The 23,982-nt window shown below is 42.3% G+C and overlaps 1 protein-coding gene across 2 annotated transcripts in view; it reads left to right on the forward strand.

Annotated features, from left to right (window-relative positions):
• The first annotated feature begins 418 nt into the window (after positions 1-418).
• Positions 419-23,982, forward strand: part of ca16b (carbonic anhydrase XVI b) — a 98,815-nt gene continuing 75,251 nt past the window's right edge. For both annotated transcript variants that reach the window (XM_072382039.1, XM_072382040.1), the window contains exons 1-2: positions 419-1,106; positions 21,774-21,878. In XM_072382039.1, the coding sequence (XP_072238140.1) occupies positions 1,022-1,106; positions 21,774-21,878 (190 nt within the window). In that variant the 5' untranslated portion in view covers positions 419-1,021. The remainder of the gene's footprint in view (positions 1,107-21,773; positions 21,879-23,982) is intronic.

The following is a 23,982-nucleotide window of genomic DNA, read 5'->3' on the forward strand; positions in this document are numbered from 1 at the left end:
GGGTCGTTTTAATAATCGGAGCAGAGAGGAAGCAACAAATGACAGGATGAGGGGTTGGAATCACTACACAGAGCAGGGACTTTTTTTTTTTTTTTTTTCCTCCTCTCAATCTAGTTCAGTCCAGAATTTAGCTGAAATCCAGAGGCCCGAGCTATATAATACTCCAACAATATCTCATCATGTTTGACACAACACGTTTTTTTGGGTTTTTTTTTGGTCGGTTCGCAGTGTGGATGATGACTTGACAATCTTACACGACTCATTGGGTTTTTTTTTGGAGTATTTCCTATCATAACACAAGAAACCTGCCTCTGGGTCCGTTCTGTCTCATTTTGCATTCAGCGAATCCAGGAACCGCCTCCCCCTCCCTCTCCCTCCCTCCCTCCCTCCCTCAGCTGCTCCCGCCCCGTGCAGGCTCCTCACGCGCAGCCTGTCCGGTAGGATGGGACCAGAGCAGTAGCCACATATCCGTGCATGCCTGACCGCTAGACTACTTCCTACACGAAAGAATGGGACATTTCCAGCACCACTTTTCTGCTTCAACCTCCGTCTCGCTGACGCCGCGGATAATCACTTAATAATGACCGCGTATGATCAATAATATTCGACCACTTTTTCCTGTAGTTAAAGACAGCGATTGATTGCCGATTGAGCCCCCCTCTACACTTCGGGAATGTCGCTATCTGGAAGCCCGCTGCAGACACGGAGGAGTCCGACAACAGATTTTGAATTGTTTCCGTACAGCCGTAGTGTGCTCAACGCTTTATTCCTCGAAGCTACAAGCAGCCTCTGCCCAGACTGGAGGCGAGTAAATTTGTCTTTTTGAAAGCAGTGACTGTATCCTGTGACCGCCAACCATTACTTTGATGCTCTGCCTTCGTGGCCGCTGTGCCAACTTCGCTTCAGCTTCGGTGGTGTGTGTGTGAGAGTCTCTCTTTTTTTTTTAAAGAAGAAGAAGGAGAAAGGACACGCAAACTTAATCACCCGTTGCCTTCTTGTTGCTCTCGATGAGTGGTCTAACATGCGGAAAATACGGGAACCGAGTTACTGGTGGATTTTATCCCTAATGTTTTTAACCTTGCCCGAACACAAAGCCTGTCAACCTGGTAAGTACTCGCAACCTGGGTTAGCTATCATTTATACAGCCGATAGTCAATGTCTATTGTTGGTGTTTCATTTGCGAGGGTATGAGCCAGTTTTGGCTTGACGACATGGGAGATTTCCCAGAGGTGACGCTTTTTTTTTTTTTTTTTTTTTTTTTGTCGAAATTTGTAACGGTTGCTGGGCCGAGCCGACATCAACTGCAACGGCTGTGAACGCGGACACGTTTAGCCTCCGTGATTTGTGTGCATGTTATTGATTAGGCAGCTGGACTGTGGCGCAAACTATCCCTGCGTCGACGTCAGGCTAAATATTTAACCAGTACCGGTTGCGGATGTTTGACCTTTTTCTTTCCTCGTCAGCTCCGACGCCGGTTATCCAGACAAACACGGCGCAATTCGTCAATCAAATATAACATATTTATATTCACTCCGAGGCTGCACTTTATGCCGTTCCACTCTATTCCCCCCGTGGAATTTCCCAGATTACGCCATCGTGCTCAACCTGTAGTTTTGCAGTCGTTAAATATGGTGTCCCAAGTTTTGTTACAGGTTTGGCGTAGTTGAAGGGAAGCTGTAATATTTGTGTGTCTTTTTGCGGTCATGTGTGACGGTGGAGAGGAGGACCGCGGCGATAGTTAGCGCTGTTGGTTCGTAGATGGATGGCTGGATGGATGTGGTGTATGAGGGGCGATTAATGCCACCGGAGCGTGAATGTAGTTCTGTTTGGGATTGCTGGTGTTGCACACAAACGTGTGCCCCGTGATGTTCAGTTGAGGAATAGCTCGTCACATAATGTCATTTTGACTATTAATGCTCACGCAGCTTTTCCCAACAGTAGATTTAAAAAAAAAAGAAGATATATCTATGTGTATGTATATAGATAAAGAGAAAGAGAGAGTGTGTGTATCTGGTTAAAAATAATTAAATGACTGAATAAAGTGCAACACTGGTCTTTGTTTCTTTGTTTTCCTGGGAATTCATGATCTATGTGGCTCAAAAGAGCCGAGGTGGATCCAAGATCTAGCATCTGATCTTACTTCTGTTAATTGATTTCCTTTGGTCTTTTTTTTCCCCTTTCTTTTAGCCACATTAGGACATATCCCCTTTCAGAGATAAGACATCACCAGTTTTATCAGTCTGTTAAAGTGAGGGCATTCAGTCAGCCGGACTTTTCTGTTGATCTCCCCCCCTGATATCTTTCAAACATGCCATTGAAGGTGACAGAGAGAGCCACGATGCACATGCGATATTTTCCATTTGCACAAAAGCAGGTGGTAGGCAAAGTGAACTATATCACTATGTCAAAGTAACATCTCATGTTGACGTAACCATTCATTCACGGATCATCAGATGTTTAAAATGTGGCATCAGTGGACAGAAGAAACCTGAAAATGTCACTTTTTTTTCAAAGAAAACTTATTAAAACTGGCTTATTGATCAGTCTGCGTTATAAGATTTTTATGCTGCATCACCTGGACAAAGACGCATTCTTTTAAACTTCACCAGAATACGTCACTGGTGTTTGTCAGATGAAGAGCCAACGGCGCACACAAAACTCAAAGGTCCCTCTAGAGTTCCAGTTTTTACACATTAACGTGTTTCACTGCAAGAAGTCACAGGAAGCTAACAGTTGTGCTGTGTTGAATTAAATGTTGATAGAAATTCAGAGAGCACAAGTTTCAGCTGCAGTGCCAATGCTTTCAAGCGTTTTTCTTTAATATTTTGGGTCAGATGCTGTAATGAAAACAAGTAAGTGATGCAGGTAATGGTTGTAGGTAAAAAGCAAGGAGTGGGAGCATTTGAATGTCGTTGTTTTCTCTTTTTCTTTAATAATGCAGCCTGTCGGATTCGTACCAACAGCCGATCAGATGCCAAATGAACCCCTTGCTGCTGTGTATGTGTGTTTGTTAATGTGAGTGCTTTAGCTCAGGCTTGTGCCGAGGTATAATGTGTTAAGAGGTTTGACTTTGTCAGATTTCTTTATGTAAAATGTTACCGAAAGGTACAAGGGTGATCAGTCATGCAGGGCATTGACACGTTCAGTTGCCCTCCAATTATTGGTAGGCCGTGCATGTCTGAAAGGAACGTGTGATTAGAACAGCTGGATTAATTTATCCATGATGACTGCACACTTCTGTGGACATTTATAGGGTATATATGCACCTTGATACTGGTAACCATGAGAAGCAACTACTACTCTACTGCTAGGGGAACTAAAAAAAAAAAACAGTAGAGTAGCTCTTGCTTTGCTAATATTAAGCTTTTTCTTCATAAGACAGCAAACAGTTTAAATAAGCCATCGTGGACCATTATAGGCAATCAAAATAATGGACAGTATAAAACAGAAGAAGACATTTGAATTAGGGAATAAGAGTAAATAACACAAGTAATTCAAATTGCACAAGCAGAATGAAATAAAGAGATAAATGAGCAACCTTTGAGTGTCCAATGCGTGAATGATCTTATTGTGTGCACGGTCTTTCCATTTCTTCACCAAATATTTAGCACAAAAGCCAGCAAACCAAATCGAAATGAGTGTGTGCATTTCCCACCAACCTACCGCGTAATAGGCCCCAGAGCTATTAATGTTCTTTGTCCTCTTAAAGCAAATGGTGAGAATGCAGAATTAATGAAAAAAAAGCACAAAAAAAAGCAAAGAAAGAAGCTTAAGACCTCTCTATCCACTAACAAGAAATGGAGCAGCCATGGTTTGGCTGATTTCCTGGAATTAAGCCACTGCAGTCTATCATTTACTTTTGGTTACACTGAATAAATCTGTTCATGATTAGGTTTGATCTTTCGGATAAGTTGCTGTGACAATCAATCCAATAACAGCTTTTAGGAACCAATGCATCCGATGTTACATTGTCAACAATGTAATCCGTCTAAAACGCTAATCCATGTACAGACAAGGTGCCCTTGCTCCCCGTGGTTGGTGTTTGGACTTCATATGGATTAATATCATGCTCTCTTTGTTATTGTTGTTGGCGTTTTCTCTGCTGTTAAGAAATTGTGCTAACAGTGGTTCTCAGAGGTGTTCCTGAGCCCATGCAGGGACCTCTACAGCAGAGTTATTGGTTTTAAATGTAGTGCTGTCTGACAGCATGTGGTGCAGCCTGCAAATCACAGCACCGGCTTCATATTTACATTCTACACAGCCACAAGTGGGACGTAGGTGGGATGAAGGTCAAAAGTGGCGGCTCCTACAGAGTTTGCATAGACGCTGTTTAGTGATATGGGGAGTAATTTGTCATCGAAAGGATTGAGCTAAAGACTTTTTTTTTTTTTTTTTATTTACTGAAAAGAAGCAAGACTTTGGTTTACCAGCGAGCTTTACTTGTAGGAGTTCTTAGATTTTTTCCAATCACTGACAAATACAACTTAGAGAGTTGCTGCATTTTTGTTTTAGCAGTGTTAAAAAGCCACGTACCTGATAGTTTGTTGTAAGGGAGGAAAAAAAAGCCAACTTTTATGTCAGGTTGCAGATCTCAGTGCCACATCTTTGCATTTCCTCATCCTTTTTGCTTTACGTTAAACCGAGGCAGACGTGTTTTCCCTCTTTGACCTTGCTCTGTCAGGGGGGGGGGGGGCTGAGGATATCTCACAAATTTGCATTAATGCACTTACTTCCATGGCAGCAATCATCCTCCATAGCTAAGTAGCAATCAGCAATTATAGTGATGTAACACAGGAGAACGGTTCCCCTCTGAGTCACCACCACTCCACTCCACTCCACTCCACCACAACACCACCACCACCACTCCAAAGTTCCCTAGTTTCTACGTCCTCAGTTTGCAGCCTTATTGACTGATGGCTTTACAAGACCCTAAGAGCTGAGTTTTCTCACACGACTCGTCTCACCAGACCTCTGACACGCAGCGGAAAGGCAATACAGGCTGACCAGCCGACCGGCTAGAACGTGGCGGAGGACAAATCCAGTCGAAAATTGTCATTAAACTGCTTCTGTCGTTGAGTGACACGACTGTTACTTTCCATCAAGGACACAGTCACTAAAACTTGCATGGGAAAATAATTGATTTTTCTCCTTTTGTTAATGGGAAATGTCGCTTTTTTTTCTTTTTTTGCAGTTACAAGGTAAGAGCTTTATTATTTTTAACTTTGTAAAACTTTTAATAACTCTCCTTATTTAAATGCTGTTGTTCTTTTTAAGCAACCGCACATGCATCCGTTTTTTTTATTTCTAAGCTTCAACACTGGAGCAGCCATCAGAGTAATTGATCATCTGGCTAATTGTGGCACTTAACAACAATACAGTCATCCATAAAAGGATATGTGACATGATGACGAGGACTAATTTAGAGCATGGACAAAAGTAACTCACCGAGTCCGTTATTTGATAAATGAAATGTCTATTTCAGTGGTACTAGTAAAAGATGGCCCTTATCAAAGAACACCCTCTCTACCTACTGAAAGCATCATATTAGCAGGCAGGCATTTTAGGAATTTAATAATGGAGTTTGGATGCAATGTCGGATGTCTGGCCGTCCCTAATGTTGGCAACGCCGTCATTACCATCAAGGTCCTTCTCAGGATAATTGGTTCAATGTGTATAGTAATGACAGAATATCTCAGAATGAGCTCTTGTGGTTTTAAAATAACCTCACCAACATATGCTCAGTCTCAATCATAGATGGGGCTTGGAGTCGTGTTATCTGTTGTCTCTCCAGCAGCTGCCTTTGCCACCCACTAAATGGTCCGATGGGGCAACATTGCAACTGTAATCACTTTTCACTGGTGTGCACATAATTTGCTGTTTATCCTTTTCATTGGTGATGCTCATTCTTCCCTCACCGCTTTCCCGTTTCAGTTTTGAGTTGATCTGTTCTTCTAATTTGACCGGGAAAAGCGTAAGTCCAACAATGCAGTGTTGTCTTCGGTAACCTTATTTGAAATGTGGTGGTTTTAAAAGCTGCGATGGAGTCAACTTTGTTGTGCAGCTGTCTGGGCTTGGAGAAGCGAGACTCCGCACACAGCTCAAGCCATATTATGGTGCTTAAGCAGTGATCACCACTGTGGTTTGGGGGAAAAAAAAAGGCCCCTGCATGTTTACCTCAAACTGATCAGCTGTGAAAAATGTGCTTAGTTTGGTTGAAACTGCTTGTGAAATGAGATGCCAGTTTATAGTTGCCAACAACACAAAGTTAGGTTTATTCAGTGCTGCAGTGAAAGTTTAAGATAATTATTTGAAATGCAAGGCATTTTTAATAGAGATTTGAAGGTAATTTTTAAAAAAAACTCTCATGCAGCTCAGTGTATGTTGCACCTGCACACAATTGTAAGGTGACATTGAGTTAAGGCCAATGACGAAATATCAGAAATACCAGAAAAACTTTCACAATCTTAAGGGTTTGAAACAATAGCTCGTAGTAGAGTTGGAATATTTCTTCTTTTTTTTTTTTTTAACAGTTTCAATGCAGATGTTGCTGTGTCTTTACTGATGGAAAAGGCAATTTGAAAAATCCTACAAGATTTCCCAAATGTAAAGAGGCTACGCTTGAATAAACACATGCAACTATGTTTATTACAGAATTTGACTTGTGCTCATCACTCTCCCACAACCTATCTTATAAATTTCTTTTTTTTTTTTTTATTTTAGGTGATTTGATGGTTTCCCTGGTCATGTATGCAGTTTTGTTGACAGCTACCGAATGAGCACATCACCGATGGCTACTCCATGATCTGTGTCAGAGTGGCGCTGAAACATGAACGTTATTAACTTGGATAATATTAGATGTGGGTAGCAAAAAGGTTTTCAGTTGGATCTCTTCTTTTTTCTGTGTGTGTGTGTGTCGTGTTTCTCCAGCTGTGAAATAGCGCCACCATTAACAATGAGTTCAAATGAATACTGGAGCTGACCTGAGACCTCCACTTGTGGGCGGTTTCAATTAGTCGAGAAAATTCGTTAACGGGGCAAATTTGGACTTTGTAGAATATAGAGTTCAGGCTAGCAGAGACCTCTCAATGTTTATTGATCTGACAGCTGTTTAAATGGAGCTATAAAGCATTGTCACTTTAAAATTTATTTATTTTTTTTTTACTTTTAGGCTCCAAATATCTTTACCCGGTAATGTTGCTGCATTGTGCAACCTTTAGTGACAAAGGGAAGAATATGTGTGAATAAGAACCGGTTTGATTTGTGGACAATAATTTCACAACATCCGCTTCGGCTTCATATCCCCCCCCCCCCCCCCCCCCCCCCCCGTTATTCTGATATTTTGTAGATGGTTAATCAAGAAATCGTCTCATCAGATGCATCAACATTGAAAATCCTCCTTTGGTCCAGCCTTAGACTTACCGAACATGTTGAATACACACACACACACACACATATATATAGATCTATATATGTGTGTCCTTCCTTCCTGTGTTTAGCTTAAATGTGTCGTAAATCTTACATCGTATACATTCATGTTGGCGAGCTGCAGTTGTCTCCTTTCCGCTCATTGTTAGCCGTCACTGGCTAATTATTGATCCACGGAGGAGTAGAAAATCAGGATGTGCACAAACGGCATGTCTCACCAGACCAGAATGACCCCGATGGAGGCAAACTCATTGCTATACCAAAAGTTGCACCAAGCACTACAAGTGTTGCTGGAGTTTCGACCTCTTTAGCGTTCGTCTCTCTCCGCGGTTCTTCGAAGGAGGTGAAGTTGGACCAGAAACTTTTCCCCCCCTGAATTCACGTCCATCTAAGAAGGAGCCATTTATATTTAAAGGGTGGTCCAGGGAGCACCGTGTTGCTCTGCTATGCTCCGCAGTAGCTCAGATTGAAACTGGCTATAGTCAGTCCCTTAGTTGTCTTTACATTTTACATTTTGGTGGCCTTTTACAGAATATTGACAGTAAATATATTACGCCGGCTTTTTAATCAGTAATGTACACCTATATTCAATTCTCAAGACCGTTCTCCTTCTTTTCTTTTGCACCCGTTTCCTTTTTTAATGCTAAAATGAGGAACAGAGTTGCAGGATCAGTGCTGTGGCTTACCGTGTCCACCGGCTGCTTTGGTTTCCAGTTGTGCCGTGGCTTTGTCATATCTCTACTGGGATTTTCATAAGTTTTCAGAAATGGAGCACCCTCCAGCAGTCTGCTCTGTAGCAGACACATTTCCAATGATGCCGGCAGTTGCTCTGGGGTTTTCTTTTGTTTGTACAAGCTTATAGAAGACACATTTCAAGCTCATATATAAGCAATCTGGCAAGGGATACTTCGTGGCTGTACACCCCCCCCCCCCCCCCCCCCCCCCCTGTTTTAATTACCACAGCCGCCCACATCAGAAGTGAAACTGCCTCCTTTCCACATTTGTGAAGGAAAATTAATAACAAATGAAAAACACCATTAAATATTAATATAATTTTAGTTGTCGATGAGCATTTCTATGTTCGGGCTTGAAATTCATGCTTCAGAGAAGGCAGGCTGGCAAAGACTGATCTGGTGTTATAAATATATTGCAAGATGGAGAGAAGAGCCTTGAGTGAAATGGAACGTCATGTGCCTGCTGAACATTAGCTCGCTCGCTGACGTCGGGGGGGTGAGATTGTGCTGCCTGCAAACACAGAAACTGCTTTTAAAGAAGCATTTTTTCGGTATCAACCCTCTCATGGCATTGTTTATTTTGCAAGATAATTGCCGTAATTTGACATTAATAGTGATTAAATTGTTTATTTGTCTAACTTATGTTAATTAAGGCAATCAGTCATCACTTCATTACTTGATGTGTATGGTTGAGTTCACTCAGTCTTTCAGCCAAGACACTCAAAGCTGGTCACGGCCGCATTTAATCATTCAGAATGACTCACAGCCACTTCACTCCAGATCATTTCATCTGTCTTAGAGACATTAAACCCAAAACACATACGCACACACTGCATCTGACCAGGTTGCTTTGGAAGTAGGGACGCACAATGCCATTGGGGGAAGCTAGTGTACTTATTTCCTGTGCTTCATGACAATAGTGATTAATATCCAGGCAACTAGACACTTCCAATGAAGGACATCTACTGCTGCACCAGAGGACTTGGCCATATCAATAAATGTCCTTTGTCCTTCACTTGCCACATCCCCTTTCCCCTTAAACAATCTTGCCGTGATGTGATACTGTGTCAGCTTTACTTACAGCTGAACTGTCAGTCAGTGCTGCCCTGTGGAGAGCGGAGACAATGGAACCTTCAGGCTCCTTTTCCTACATTGTGTTATTGTGGGTCAAAGACCATTTGTGTTTGCTTTGTGCTCGCGGTTTTTTTCTTTTGTGACTACATTCAAGATTGCCTTTTCTGATGCGAGGAAAACAAATTCAGAGAGAGGCTATCTCCTCCGCGAGGCTCATTTTCTCTGTCGTGAATTATGGCAACAATCACTGAAGATATAGGATTAGGCTGTGCATGTTTTATCAAGCCCCCGGGTGCCGTGCCGAATGCAGAATGCGCTTGCCGAACGGGGGTCGAGGTGTGTTTGAAGTTTTAACCTTGTAAAGTAAAAAAAAAAAAGAATAAAATAAAGCAGTAACAACAGTAAAAAATTTAAATTTACTTTTGCAAAAGAAAGTGGAAGTTAAACCTTTTTTTTATTTATTTTTTTAAAAAAATTGATCCGTGCGAGTTGGTTGCATTCCAAAATGGGGTCACTTTGGCTTTTATATATAGAGAGAAGTATACACTCAGGTGATTTAGTCTGAAACTCCAACGTAGTCTTTATTGAATTGAACAAAACCACATGGTATTAAAGTGAGTCATGTAAATCTGTAAGTGTTCAGATTTTATCAGTGGAAAAAAAAAAACGACTTTTAATACTGTTCTGATCAAATTCAAATAAAAAAAAAAATCTAGAAATATATATGTATATGTTATACTTTAACTGCGCTTTCCATTTATGGCTCACTGTAAAGCCACTAAGACCAGATTTTTGGGCTGATTTATGTCTTTTCTCCCCTTTTTTTGTAGTTAAAAAGTTACAATTTGGACAAAAAAAAACAAGACAGTGGCCCAGACTTTTAAACGTAAATGTTTATGTTTATGCATTTAGCAGATGCTTTTATCCAAAGCAACTTACAGCGATAGGCAGATAGGGTAAGGGGGTCCCCTACTGGAGACAGTACCTGTCATGGAGGGGATTTGAACCCAGATCTCCCACATGAAAGATTGCAATCATACCACTACACTATCCAGTAAATGAGCAATTTGATCGATTGTGTATCTCAGATTATTGCGACTTAGACGTATAGTAAATATTACAGGAAGTTTTATTGGATTTAATTTCTGATAAAACGTGTATAACAACGAAACCTCGAAGAACTTCAGCACCGATTTGGGCTTTTATTACACAGGCGGCACGGAGGCCTTGGAGCACCGGGTCAGCTTTAGTGATTTCCACTTTGAGGCTTTGACTCCAAAGTGAAATGGTCAGAAATGTCACCTCACAGCAAGAAAGTTGCCTCTTCTAAAGTCCACTGTGCATACGTGATACGTTCTGTGGAGCTACGCCAGCTCCCTCCTTGGTGAGGTTAATTGGTGGTTCTAAATGGACCCAATGAGTGAGTGTGATCGCCCATGGTTGTCTCTCTCGTTTGTCTCTCTCGTTTGTCTGTGTTCGCCCTGTGATTGATTGGCGACCTGCCTTTCACGCAGTGGCAGCTAGGATGCCGGCCACCCTGAATGGGATTGATAGGACAGAGAAAACGTACGGAATGAGCTTTAATAACTTTTTTGGAACCAATTTAACTGCATTACATTTTTGGGAGTCATCGCTGGAAACATACAAAGGTTTTGCTACCAACCAGCCTGTAACACCTCAGAAAGACTCAGTGATTTCAGTTCTGTTGTCTTCTGTAGAATGTTTGCATATTAAAAGCAAGGATGGTGCTGTAACTTGGCTCGTGTCGGCTTCTTTGGGGTCATGAATGTGACAAAAGCGGTGAACAGAAAGATCACCAGATGCTGTTAAATGTCAAGTTTGAACACCAGCATTGTATCTATTTGTCAACTCCATAGTTAAACGTATAAATTCCCGTCAAACGTTCTTCTGATTATTGTTTTTCTCTCCCCTTCCTTAAGTTAGCGCCTTTAGAGATCAGTCCCGAGGCCCTTTCCTTTGGGTTTAGAGTGAGATTGATGTTCTGTTTGTTTCTCTCACACTTCAGCTGTCCCCGAGAAGAGGTGGAAAAAAACTGAAAAGCCCTAAAACATCAGGAAGCTTTGGTATAATTGGTGTTTAACTACTACTCGAAAGGTCGTAAAGCATCTCAGGTAGTTCTAGGCCTCCTCCAGGTGCTAGGTGTAAGATGACGAAAAGCCTACTTTCGGAGGTTTTATTCCATTTTTTTTAGAGATTCATTTGCTGGAATGAGTCGGGTTTTATTGTAAAAATGACAAAGGCAGCAAGTATTAGTTAATTTCAGATGATTCCCAGGGAGAAGATCTGCTGAGTTCAATGCTTTCTGGAGGCCGAACAGGAGTTGGGAGACTACCCTATCGATCCTGTTGACACGCTCCCCTTTAGGGAATGCAAATGTTTCTGTTCTTCAACACAAACATTCAAACCCTCCTCGCAGTGGAACCCTAATTAACTAGGGATTTGAATACCATGGCCTTTTCATTTGACATTTTCATATTTCAGAAAGACATTGTTTTACGCTTTTTCTCAACAAAGACAACTCTCGTATTTATCAGACAATGAAATTTTATGATGGGAAAAAGAAAACAGCAGAATTTATTGGAAAAGAAAAACATTCAAATGAAACGCCCTCCACTTGATCCCCCTGGGTAGTTCTGCCCTTGCTGTCTCACAGATTCTCTCGTGCCTTCTTCTCTGTCGAGCACCAGTATAAACCTGAGGTAAGAAGGCAGCTGGTGTTGCCGCAGACGATGTAAACCTGGCAGCGCGTGTGTTTATCACAGCTACGGATCCCAAGGTAACCGCTAATCACTTGGATACCTAAGATCATCTGTCCCCTCACCTCACAGCCAGCGTCGAGCAGGTGGGAGCCATCGACCGCTTTACTGCATCAACATCGCGGTTCCGATGACAGTCATCCGGGCTGCTCTTCTGTTGAGATTTAAACGCTGTGGAACGGCCTCCCGGCACCACTATCATTACACCATGTTGTCTGGTTAAAACGGAGGAGGGAGTTTTTGAGATGTAGAGAGGTTAATTGTTATTTTTGCGAGTAAAGTAGACGCGGGCGGTGCCGAACACTCACCGGCTTACTGTTAACTGTTGATGGAGATTAAACACGATAGACGAAGCCGATCTGTGTAGATAAGTGTCGGCTTGATTGACTGAGAGACGGCGTATCGTTTGGAAAACAGAATCATTTCCTTTGCCCTTTTTTTTTTTTTTTTTTTTTCCCCTCTGGTTTCAGCTTCTCAAATGTTATCAGTTGATGGTTGCTCTGATAGACATTATTACAGGAAAAACTCTGTGTGTGTGTGTGTGTGTGTGTGTGTGGTGGTGGGGGGGGCTTTGATGACACATCGCCATAAAATGATAAGAAAAATTGTAGTTAAGAATTTTTTGCCAGATTGGTGGATGGACATAGCTCTTAGTTTGGTGGGTTATTTATCGGCCCCGATTCGAAGTCTTATTCCAGTCTGGAACACATGGCTTTCCTTGGACCAACATTTAATAGGTTAGAAGATTGGCAGCTAAATGCCCAGGTTTTCACGATGACTTCACCACTCAGCTGTGGTGTGTGGTATTTGATTAGAATCATTACCTTGAGTCGCAGCCAAGTTCCCCCTCGATTGAATGCTGCTTTTCAGCCTCTGTTTACCCCCCCCCCCCTCCAAGGGCCTTGGATTTGTTTTTCTACAAGTTTGACTACACGAGGATGATGAGACCCAAGTGGCTTCTGTGTATATGATGTGGAATATGGATTGTTGTCTCTCCATAGTGCGCAGAAAACCATCAAGCTGCCGTATATGAAAACAAGGCTGAATGTTAAGGAGCTGTGGTCTGAGCAGATGTCCTCATTTGTCATCAGTGATGTGTTGCCATAGATGACTTGTACTGTAATAGTCTTGTAATCCCTTTTGGCTAGTTAATGGCCGTCTTATTTCAGCATGCCACATGATTTCTTCCATCGTCATTTCTTCCAAGTATATCAGCAGAAACAGTTTTGTATTGTTGGGACCATTTGTTTGTTTATTCATGATATCCATTGAGAGGAAAAATGTTTTCCACCCCCTGTAAATGCATTAGTTTTTGAGGAAGCCGTATTCCTGGCGCTCCCTTTGATCACCTTAAGTATCACCTACTGGTAATTTATACGAGTGTTTTCTTTGTATCGGAGCGTGGAACAATTGATTTCACTGTGAGTTTAACCAGTTCGATCAGCTCCGGAGAAGTATCGTCACTTTTCTGTGAGAAAAGAAACAGTGGCCTCTAATTGGCTATATGAAACTAAGAATAGCTTGTTGATAGAAATATAACGGTTCCAAAGCATTATATTTTAGCATGCTGTTAATTGACACTCTCGTGTTTGTGTGTGTGTGTGTGTGGTATCTGCAGGAAAACAAACTTATTGTGTAAAAGCAGCGTTTTTAACATGAAAGGAAAACAATTATCTGGAGAGAATTGTCAAGGTTACTGTTCGCAGTATGTAGGCTGCTGATGTTCAGTTGGTATCGGGGCAGCCAGCTGATATGGTTTCAGCTTTCTTATCGTATAAAGCTCATGTTTTTGCACTTAGTGCATCGGAATGCGATGTCCTCTAGTGTAGCAGGCTTGTGCGGTAGGCTGGTACGACGTCTGTGCCTCCCGACGCTTCGGCCGTGTTCCAGCCTAGTTATTGTACAGTAGATGTAACATGTCAGCGAGATAACAACAGAAGCTGTTGGAGTGGTATCAGGGACAATGCTATTCATGGTTTTATCTATCGCTTCTAAATTCAGCCTTCCAAGTATTGATTAGAGACATCAAAGAGCATTTAAAGAGGAAGGGAGGAGGGCTTCCTGCTTGTGTGGCCCCGGGCAGCCATGACTATGTCTGTTTGGGAGTGATGCACGCAAAGTCCCGGTGCTGTGTTTTTTTATTTATGGCCAACAGCGACCCAAAGGTGAGGGATTTTTCATCGGCGCTCGGCACGCATCTCCTTCCGAGGCACATTTCCACAGGTATTTAATTCGATTCCAAACATTGGAATAAATTTGCAGCAGCGCTGTGGTTGTATTTTATTATCCGACAATTATACCGTACCATTTTGCAGATGCTTCTCTCTAAATCACTTTACAGTTGGCTACACCACCGTAAATCTTCAGGCTGGGGGCCGGTCACGCTGTTCTCTGATCAAATAACTGACCTGGCGGTATCAGTGTCAAGCTCCTAGATGGACCCATTTACATTACCAGTAATCAGCCATCCCCACTCGCAAGCACCATTAATGTGTGAGGAGTGTAATGCATCCACCAGAGGCAGCTGCATATATTTCAGAATCAATAACTAGACAATTCATGCAGGACTGCACAGCATGCTTTGAAGAATGACCTCATAAGCTCTTGGCACTTAAGTGATCCAATTGCCACATATTGAAAATTGAAAACTCACTTTACACAGTAAATTTCCCTGACATTGTCAGAGCTCTTATGTACAGTCCTGCCAGTCCTGTGTGTGGACACAGATTTGAAGATTGTTTATAGTAGTCTGTGAAAGGAACAAGCCACGGCTGGTCTAGGAAGGATCACAAGCCTGATTTTGTGTAATCTTGTTAATGGTTTTCATCAGAGTCCCTGATGCACTCAATCAGTAATCACTCTGGCTATTTAATGCATTTAATTCACTGTACAAGCATTGGCCTGGAAGCACATTTAACGGCTGATTGACACAGTTAAGATTTACTGTATAATCTCACCATTTCTTAGGAGTAGCCGTCCAATGTGGACGCCGTCTGTCTGGAACTCGCCGCGTTCGTCCTTAGCAGGAGGTCATGCGGTTTAATTCCGAAGTCCAGATTTGGCCAGACAATAGAACAATTGCTCTTTGCTGGCATCTTTTTTTTTTTTTTTTAAATTGAAGTAAATGCCAGGATGTGCTGTGTTGTGTGTGTGTGTGTGTGTGTATGTGGGTGCGTGTGCATGCTTTATTTCGGTTATACCCTTTTATTTCTTTTTTTTTTCTTTTTGTATTCAGGGAAGACTGAATACACTGGAGACTTTCATCTAGACCTTTTCTCCCACATGCTCTATCAAAGTCTGACACATGATGTACTCTGTGTCTCACTTATCCCTGGGGGTAAAAGGTTTAAGAAGACTGTAACACATGACACATCACACGTCTCAGGCCTCCTCTCCTCTGACTTATGTAATATTGTAGCACAGATCATATAAATCTTCACTATACATTCTTCTTCTTCTTCTTTTCTTTTTTTTTTGTTGTTTGGCACCTGATGTGTGAATGCGTTGAGGGCAGGTGACACATTTGAATTTTACCATAATGAGATGGCCGTATCAGCTTTTTTACATGACAGATTAGGACAAAAGCCTGCAGAGTGTGGCATAATGAGAGAGTCAAGTGTGCCTTCTTTGCCCTTCCTTTAATTCGTCTCGCTTTGTTGGGTTAGTTCCCCTAATGCAGCACAAACAAACCAAAGGAATGTTTTTTTATGTTTGGAAGGCGATCCAAGGCTGCGGTGCACACAACACTCGCGCTCGTGTGGATTCTCATCTAAAACGTGCTTTTGAGTTTCTGCCACATCACCATTTCGGATCGTCTCCGCGTCTCGCTGCGAATCAGCATTAGCGTGTTGGCACCCCGTGTGGCATTGACGAGCATCGTCGTATTTAGCATGCTCTCGCACTTCCTGTCAATTACCATGAGGAGCACAAAGCCTCGACAGGTGTGAACGTGTACTCGGATATGTTCGAACTCATGAGGGGGGGAAAAAACCCGGCAAAGACAAGATGTGAAGGGATTTTTTTCTTTTTTTTTTTTTCCTTCAGTCGAGGAAGGTTTCTTAACACTAGACTAATTGGCTTAATTCTACAGCAACATGGCTTCATTTCTCTGGCCCAAGGACGCTGATGGAAGTCTCTTTGCTGAAACTGCTCATTTGTGTTTAGCTGTGTGGGTCTAAATATCTGCATTGGGATTTGAGTTTGTTGTGTTATTATTTCAGAGTTTGATGTTTTAGCCCGAAGGCCCGGCTCCCTCTGTGCTGAATCTCTGGCTGATCTTGGCAGTTCTCATGTTCCCGAGGTCCTTGGTGTGACTGGAAACACTTCCGGGGATATCTTGCCACATTTCCCACTTTCCGAGAAACACATGCGCTCACAAGATCAAGCTCCCCTTAATTCTTCTCTGAGCTCGTCTGCTTAACAGAGGGACCAATTGTTCTTTCTCTCTTTCCTTTTTTTTTTTTTAAATCAGCACAGTTATGGTGTTTAACTAAGCGTCATGCACTGTGGGTAGACCAAGGTGTTTGTCATTAAAAAAAAAGAACAAAAAAAAAAGGGGGCACAGTAGGTGTGCCTGTCATAAAGAAATGCGTTAACAGAGAGCAGAGCAGATGTCCTTATATTTCACAGTTGACTCTATGCATTAGAGATGAGTTTGTCCTAGACGGCAGCTGTCTCCCTCAATATGCACATTTTTCCCTCATACATAGCAATTTTGGATCAAGAGTCCACCTTTTCTGCACTCGCAGAAGCCTGCGAAAAAACCAAACCGGCTTCGGCTCGGTGAGGTTTAAAGAGAGAAGAATGTAAACATTGTTCAGGCTGTAGTTTGTCTAATTAGTAAATTTAATGATGTGCATTTTCTCTCCCTCTAATTAAAGGGACAAGTTGCGAAAACTGGGGCTGGGTGATGGGTATGAGCCCCCTCTCCCACAACAACTGCTGTCAAAATGTCTGGATGGAGCCTGAATGTAAAGCAGGGCGACGCCGCTGAAGGAGAATGTGAAAACTGCAACAGCACTGACTGATGTGTTGGAAAGAATCCACTTTATTTAAAAGACTCTATTCATCACGCCGCCTTCATTAGGCACGTGGAGGTGATGGGGAAATGCATTTTTCAATAAAACGCATGCTCTCCTGGGTCGTCGCCTGCAGATATGCTTTTCTATTTCTGCGAGGGAGCAGAAGGCCTCTGGATGTAGTGTTGAAATAGTGGAAGAGAGCTGATCATTCACATTAGCGATTATGGAACGACATTCTTGCATTCTTGTCTTTTGTTTTCTGGTTTTTCGCTCAACGGATTCCAAGAAATGCACGAAAGCGATGGCGGACTGATCCTGCGAACGTGCATCGTCTCGAGTTGACAAACCGCGTCGTGCTAGAAACATCAATTACTTTTTTTTTGTTTGTTTTTTTTTCTATCTTAACCAATTAAAAAATAGATCAGTGAGCCTCACTGTTGTTGCCCCCCTTCCCATATCACAAGTTCCTTCTTAATCACGAGCATGGACACTCGCCTTGCCACAGTAAATATTCATTAGCATACCGAATCCATGTCTGAAAATAGTTCCCAACACGTGAGTAATGTTTGCCTAAACCTGGCCGCACCCCTTTTGTTTGAGGACAGTTATTTAACCTTCCCTGATAAGGAAACACTGCATTTGTCGCAAGTTTTCAAATGAAATTCTGTCCTCAGTGGGCAAGATCTGGACTAAAGTTTGCAGGGGTTGTGTTTTTCTGTCTTTTTCTGACAGCAGCACGTCTCGAATATTGACGGCTCCATCTTTTATAGCCAGATGCCTTTTTTTTTTTTTTTTTTTTCTGAGGATGGGCACAGAATAAGAGTTTGGCACACGACTTCTCACGCACACGCCTCACTGCTCTTCGGGCTTGTTTTCATATTCGTAGAAACAAATCGTGGAAGAAGAAGAAGAAGAAGAAAAAAAAAGCAGGTCCATAGTTCAGTTTTATTTATGGAGCTCCATTAGCTTATATAAGACATTATACCCCTTTTGCTTTCAGACTTGCATGAATCATGAGCATGAGTGGATTATTTCTTTTGTTTTTATCTGGCAGTGCTTTCTGCACTGAGAACGGGTTAAGTACCAGGACTGTTTTTGCTTTATTATATTGCTTATTTACACTCCACCTGCATTAATTGGCTGTATTAAGTGAATATAGTCGACGCAAATGTTAGAATTCACCTGGAAGCTGTAACTCGGGATGCATTTGAGAGCCCGATAAATCCCTCAGTAATCCTTCTGGTGACATGGGTGTGCCAGCCTGGCTACACCTCGCAGATCTGATGCTAACGCTGGTGATTGATATTTTAACTCCGTCCCCCAATGACTAATGCAAGTTAAATGCTCCTGTGGTTGTTGTTAGGCTGCTGTTTTTCAAGAGCTCTCAGGGGTTCTTGGCTTGTTGTTGCGTGTGATATTATGGAACAAATGGTAGAGCTTAATGGTGGTGTAGATGATTTAACTGCCCTCGGGGCAATGGAAAAGGAAAATGATTTTTGCAGGAATATACGGCGCACAAATGATTTTCTGTAGCTGTTTTCAGGCCTTTTTCTTCTTTGTTCAGCGTCCTAAAAATATATTCAAAGTGGAAAAGAAAAAAATCCAGGACAAACCAGTTGTATGTATCGTCTCATTTCAAATACTTGCTAAGCTGCGTGATTCACCAGTGTTTTCCACATTTCAGATTTATGTATTTTGTTGGGAGTGCAGCACAGCTCTCCTCAAGTCTCCTTCAGGCCCAGCCGTGACTGTGTTGTCTGCTCTGCTCCATCAAAAAATGCCGTGGCTTTAATCCTTTGCCCACAGGGGACGGCTGACATGGATGTGTGTAAACTGTTGACATGGTGCTGTCTCCTATGCTCTCTGATCAAAGACGGTGCAGTCCTCCTGTTTCACAACCTGCCTTCAAATATGCTCCGAGTCTCAGTCTCGCAGACTCCCTTCCTCCCTCCCTCCCTCCCCCGGTTCGCACACTTTATGCTAACCCGTGGCTCCTCGTTGTAAATTGGTACGTCTGATAATAACAAAGCAGCCGTTTATGACCGTGCTGGTGTAGCGTCTGTGGCCTCCCTCGAAGCAGCGGATTTGATCTGGGAAAACGGTGCGTAAGTGGCCCATGTCTTAGTGGAAACTATTTTAAAGGGCGGTAATGCACTGACTTTAAGTGCAGAAAAAGATTTGGCTCAATGTTGTGCTTACTTTAATTAATCCTTGGTAATGATGCAACTATTAGTAAGAACTCGGCTCATCTTAAGTGGCTGCAGATGTGTGTGTGTGTGTGAGAAAGAGAGAGCGAGTGTGTATTAGATGTGTGCAAATGCTGATCAAGCCAGTTACAGCTCACTCTATAATGGTGGTCTAGCTTCAGGAGTCCAGGGACTTCTGCTGCTGTTCCAAAGTTCCCTTAAACCTCACGAGGCTGCTGACAAGTATGATAGAAACTTGTTGTCATGGTTACAGTGTCACAGTGCTGTTTCGCATGCGTCTATGGAGTAAGAACTGGGAACTGAGATTTTAAAGCTTTTAATCTTGCAAGAAATTCCATAAAAAAGATATTGCACTGAGCTAGTGTTGTGTGAGAGGGAAGTGATACTCAGAAACGCACCAAAAGACTGTTCTGGTAGCTTTAGTCCGTTTTAGGATGTGAGATTAACTGTTGTGCCAAGCTGCGTGTTTGCAGAGGAAACCGTGTGAAGACTTTTAAAATGGCGAGCACAATATCAAAGCACGGTTTTCTCCAGTGCCAGTTGTTTTATAAAAATTAAATCAAAAAATCTGATACAAGACGGTCTATCTAAACAAATTGAAAAGCTACATTGCGTCGAAGCAGCACTGTTTCTGCCTCCCATTTCAAAACTATTGTCGTTTTTTTTCTTCCTCCTCCTCGTTCTCTTTACACAGAAAACAATCTGTCTTCCAAATTGTTTGCATCCTTCTAGCAACGGGGAACCAATATTAGCCGGTTTCCAGGTTTTGAATGCCACAGAAAGGTTTGGCCGCTCAAAGCAACACAAATCAGCATTGTTTTTGCTCTTGCACCTGATTGACAATGGCTTCAGCGAGACGGTCTCCTCTCCACTGGCACCGGCTACATCCGTTGCACAGTTCATTTTCCCCATCGAGTTTGATTGTTGTACGTCTGAGGCTACGCTCTAGGGAGTGTGCATGCTAAAGGACAATTTGTGCCCCCAGCATTCGCTGTAATTTTGTTGACAATGTTTGATTTTTTTCTTTCAGGCAGTTTTTCGTAGAAGCTAAAGAGACATTTGTGCCTAAAAGATATGGGACTGATTGTCTACACCCCTGGTAGCACAGGCTGACTGCATTTTACTAATCTGAGTTTTCATAAAAGGGCTGAGCAGGGAAGCTGTTGGGACTTTAATGCTCGCCCTGCGTGTCTTTGGTACACACTGACTGTCCAGTCCATCGAATTATGTTTCTTTCCCCGATGAACTGCTGCTGTAAAGGATTTTAATGGATTGTAAGTGTAAGATGGCAGGAAGCAATCATATCATCCATGGGAGAAGCTCCTCTTGTTTTCTGCAGAGCTCTGATGGTGGTGATTACCACCCATTAATGCTTTGTGTCAACTCATGGCGCTCGGGTTGAAAGCATAGATCGTCACCATTGTAGCTTCGCTTCTGTTTCCATCTGGGCTACAAGGCTTTGCAGTTGTTATATATATATATATATATATATATATATATATATATATATATATATATATATATATATATATATATATATATATATATATATTAATTGCTAAGCAGATGGGACAATTATTGGTCATTGTCAGAACTGCCATCAGCCCCCCTGGAATATCATAAGACTAGAAAAATAGGAACTCAAGTGCGGTTGCTGTGCAGGCAGTTGCTGTGGAACTATGTTTTTGATTACACGCAGGGATATATTTAGCTTCCAGTCTTTTCTTGAGAGTTCATGGATCCAGCCTTGGGTGGATCTTTGCATGCCCTTTCTTTGACCTTGCCAGTTTCTTCCAGCTGCTCCGGTTTCATCCCACAATCCAAAGACACGTCAGGTTAGTTTGTTATTCCAAATGTGCCATATGCGCGAGTATAAGTCGTGCGGCTCCGTCTCTCGGACAGGCGACCTGTCAGCGGTATACTCCGACTCTCATCCAGCGGCAGCTGGGATAGCCTCCGGTCAGCCCTCGACGACCTTTGAGAGATAAAGCGGGTATTGAAGATGGAGGGATGGGTGGGTGATATTGACATTATATCCGGTCCATCGCCCGTCCTGATCTCTAAATACAGTATGCAGCATCGGCCTTTGAAGAACCTGTCCTCCTGGTCAGAAGTTATTAATCCTTGACAAGTATATCTCAGCCACTGACAACTCCAGGGGGTCCAGGAGAGAGAAGCTGCACTTTGAAGGAAGATTTTGAGGAAAGTTTGCTGAGTGTACGGTTTTGATATCCACTTTGATTTGGGATGAATCAGAAAAAAAAAAAAAAAAAAGAAAACCCTCCCTTCCACACTGCGTTTAAATTTTCCATGAGAAACTGCAGCTGACTGACTACAGTTGACTACAGAGACAACTACGGCCCGGCTACGCGCTTCGCTAAGAGCTCCCGCACGAAGCGTGACTTTTGGTGCTTTTTATTTCCGGCGCTTTAATTGACGGTTGAATCTGTTGTCACGGCATTTGTTTGGGTTGGAAAAGAAACTTTCTTTTTTTCCCCCCGTGGATTTTCTGACCTCTATCTTTGCCCTTCACAGTTGCATCGGGTGACCAAACTCGCCTCACTGGAGGCAGCCATCCTGGAAACACAGGCGTAATGAGGGAGAGGAGGACAGCTGGTGACCCCTACTGGTCCTATTCAGGTAAGCTCTCATTTAGGCTCCGGCCGGAGCCTGAAATGGGAGAGAAAATTGCTCACCTCCTCTCCGAGGCTCCTGTCATTTCCCTGTTTTACTCTGTTGTCTTTCCTGCAGCCCTTTCTCCCTCCTCAGCACTGTAGCCAGAAGGGTTTATTTAGACATTTTAGTATTCACTTAGTGGCGTACCTGTGCTGTATGTTTTCATTGCCCTTAATAACGGTAATTAAACTAATGCATTTGGGAGAGAAACACTGACATATGGCATAATGAGTTAATGCTCAGACTGATAATGCCAGATTATTATGTTGCAGCCTGCTGTGTTTTACCAGAAATAATAAATCGACTCTTCTTGAAAAGTGTTTCTTTTGGTCAAAGAACGTTACACGTTCACATTCTGTGTATTGAAACTGGAAAGGATCTATTCTTATTGAACGTATTGTTTTATGATGATGTTACATTCGGTTTTGAATGCTTTTGTCCTTTAAAAGGTGCTAATGATACAAAACATGCACACGGGCGGTTATGACTTCACATTTTGATCTACAGAAGGAAGTTTTCTCCGAAAAAGGACAGGTGACCAAGCTTTGAAAAATGCGGTTGTTTCGGTTCCAGTCGACATTATTGATGACACGCATGTTTCCACTGGAAGAGTCGGGGTGTTTGGGGAATCCTTGCTTTGCCGCCTCCTCTAATTTTTCAGTCATCTACCTTAGCAAATTGAAGAGATTGATGACTGTGGCGGCACAGAATAAACAGATGTATGCTCTAATGGATGAGTCATTACATTTCGCTCATATGTTTGCAAATGTTTCCACGAGTTTGTGTCAGCAGATCTGTATTTTGGGTGGTAGTGCTGAAGCGGCAGCAAATATCCTCCATAATCAATACATTTGTCATTCGTGCCTATTGCATGTCTGAGTGTACGTTTTGATTCTGTTTTTCTGTTTGATCTTTTGACAGAATCCAAAACATTGAAACTTTATTCCACTACTTCAAAAACCCCGGACTATGGATTAGGAATAGGCGATCAAACATTGTTCATTAGGCATCTTGAATGAATTATTTGTTACTTTCAGTCGTGTACTTTTAAAAGTACTATAAGATTGTTGAGCTTTTTTGCAGCACTGTCCTGGTTGCCTGTAACAGCCTGTAGTTCAACTGAAATTGGACTAAACCAACTGTATCGTTGGGAGTGGAATTACTCCCACGTGTATGCACTCACTTCGACCTAAACTTGCCCCGGCACTCCAGACGGGCTCCACTTTCTGACCTGGGCTTTGACCTGGAAGTCACAGAAGAGGCCAGAACACAGAAGAATAAGAGGAAGAAGAAGCCTGTTTCAGCAGTGAAATGCCAACACGGGATAGTGTGCATCTAATTTCTAAAGAAGTGCACAGAATATGCATAACCGTAGCGCTGACCAGTTCACTGCTTGACACACGGTAGCAATTTGCTGCCGGCTAAATTGTTTGTCAATTTTTTTTGATCTGTGAAGTAATGCCTTGTTTGAAAAAAAAATAAATATATATATATATATATATATATATATATATATACATACAAGCAAGCTAACATTAGCACAAAGGGGCATATTGCAGACCCAGTTTATCATGTTACAGAAGAAAGAGAAAAATCTGTGAAGGAGGGCAGCTCTGGGGGGAATTAGCTAAGGGTAAATGTGAGCACAGGGAGCAGGGAAGAAGCTAACTTATCCTGCACTTTAATAACATCAGATAATGGTTAGCACACACTTCTTCATTTAAGAAAGCAGAAATGAGAACAATGTAATTTCCTCATTTTTAGGTGTTGACCAAGATGTCGTTGCTACAGCTAACATTAGCTCTCAGGCTGCTGACAGTGCTGCTGAGCCCCCGCACACCTGCTGCACAGGCAGGGAATGTAATGAGTGACGAAAGGGGGAATGAGTGTCAACCTGCCGTCACAAACTTGTTTGTGAAAGGCTTATGGCACCCTTTCTCAAAAAAAGAAGAACAGCATTTCAGGTAGGTTAGGTAAGGTGGTCTTTGCTAGTCCGGTGTGAAAATAAGCCCATTTAAAAAGGTAGTTCTCTGAAATTAATTAGAATCGTCACATTGCTCGTTGATTT

The sequence above is a fragment of the Leuresthes tenuis genome, unplaced genomic scaffold (genome assembly GCF_036924035.1).
Source record: "Leuresthes tenuis unplaced genomic scaffold, fLeuTen1.0.hap1 SCAF_3, whole genome shotgun sequence".
Taxonomy (NCBI): domain Eukaryota; kingdom Metazoa; phylum Chordata; class Actinopteri; order Atheriniformes; family Atherinopsidae; genus Leuresthes; species Leuresthes tenuis.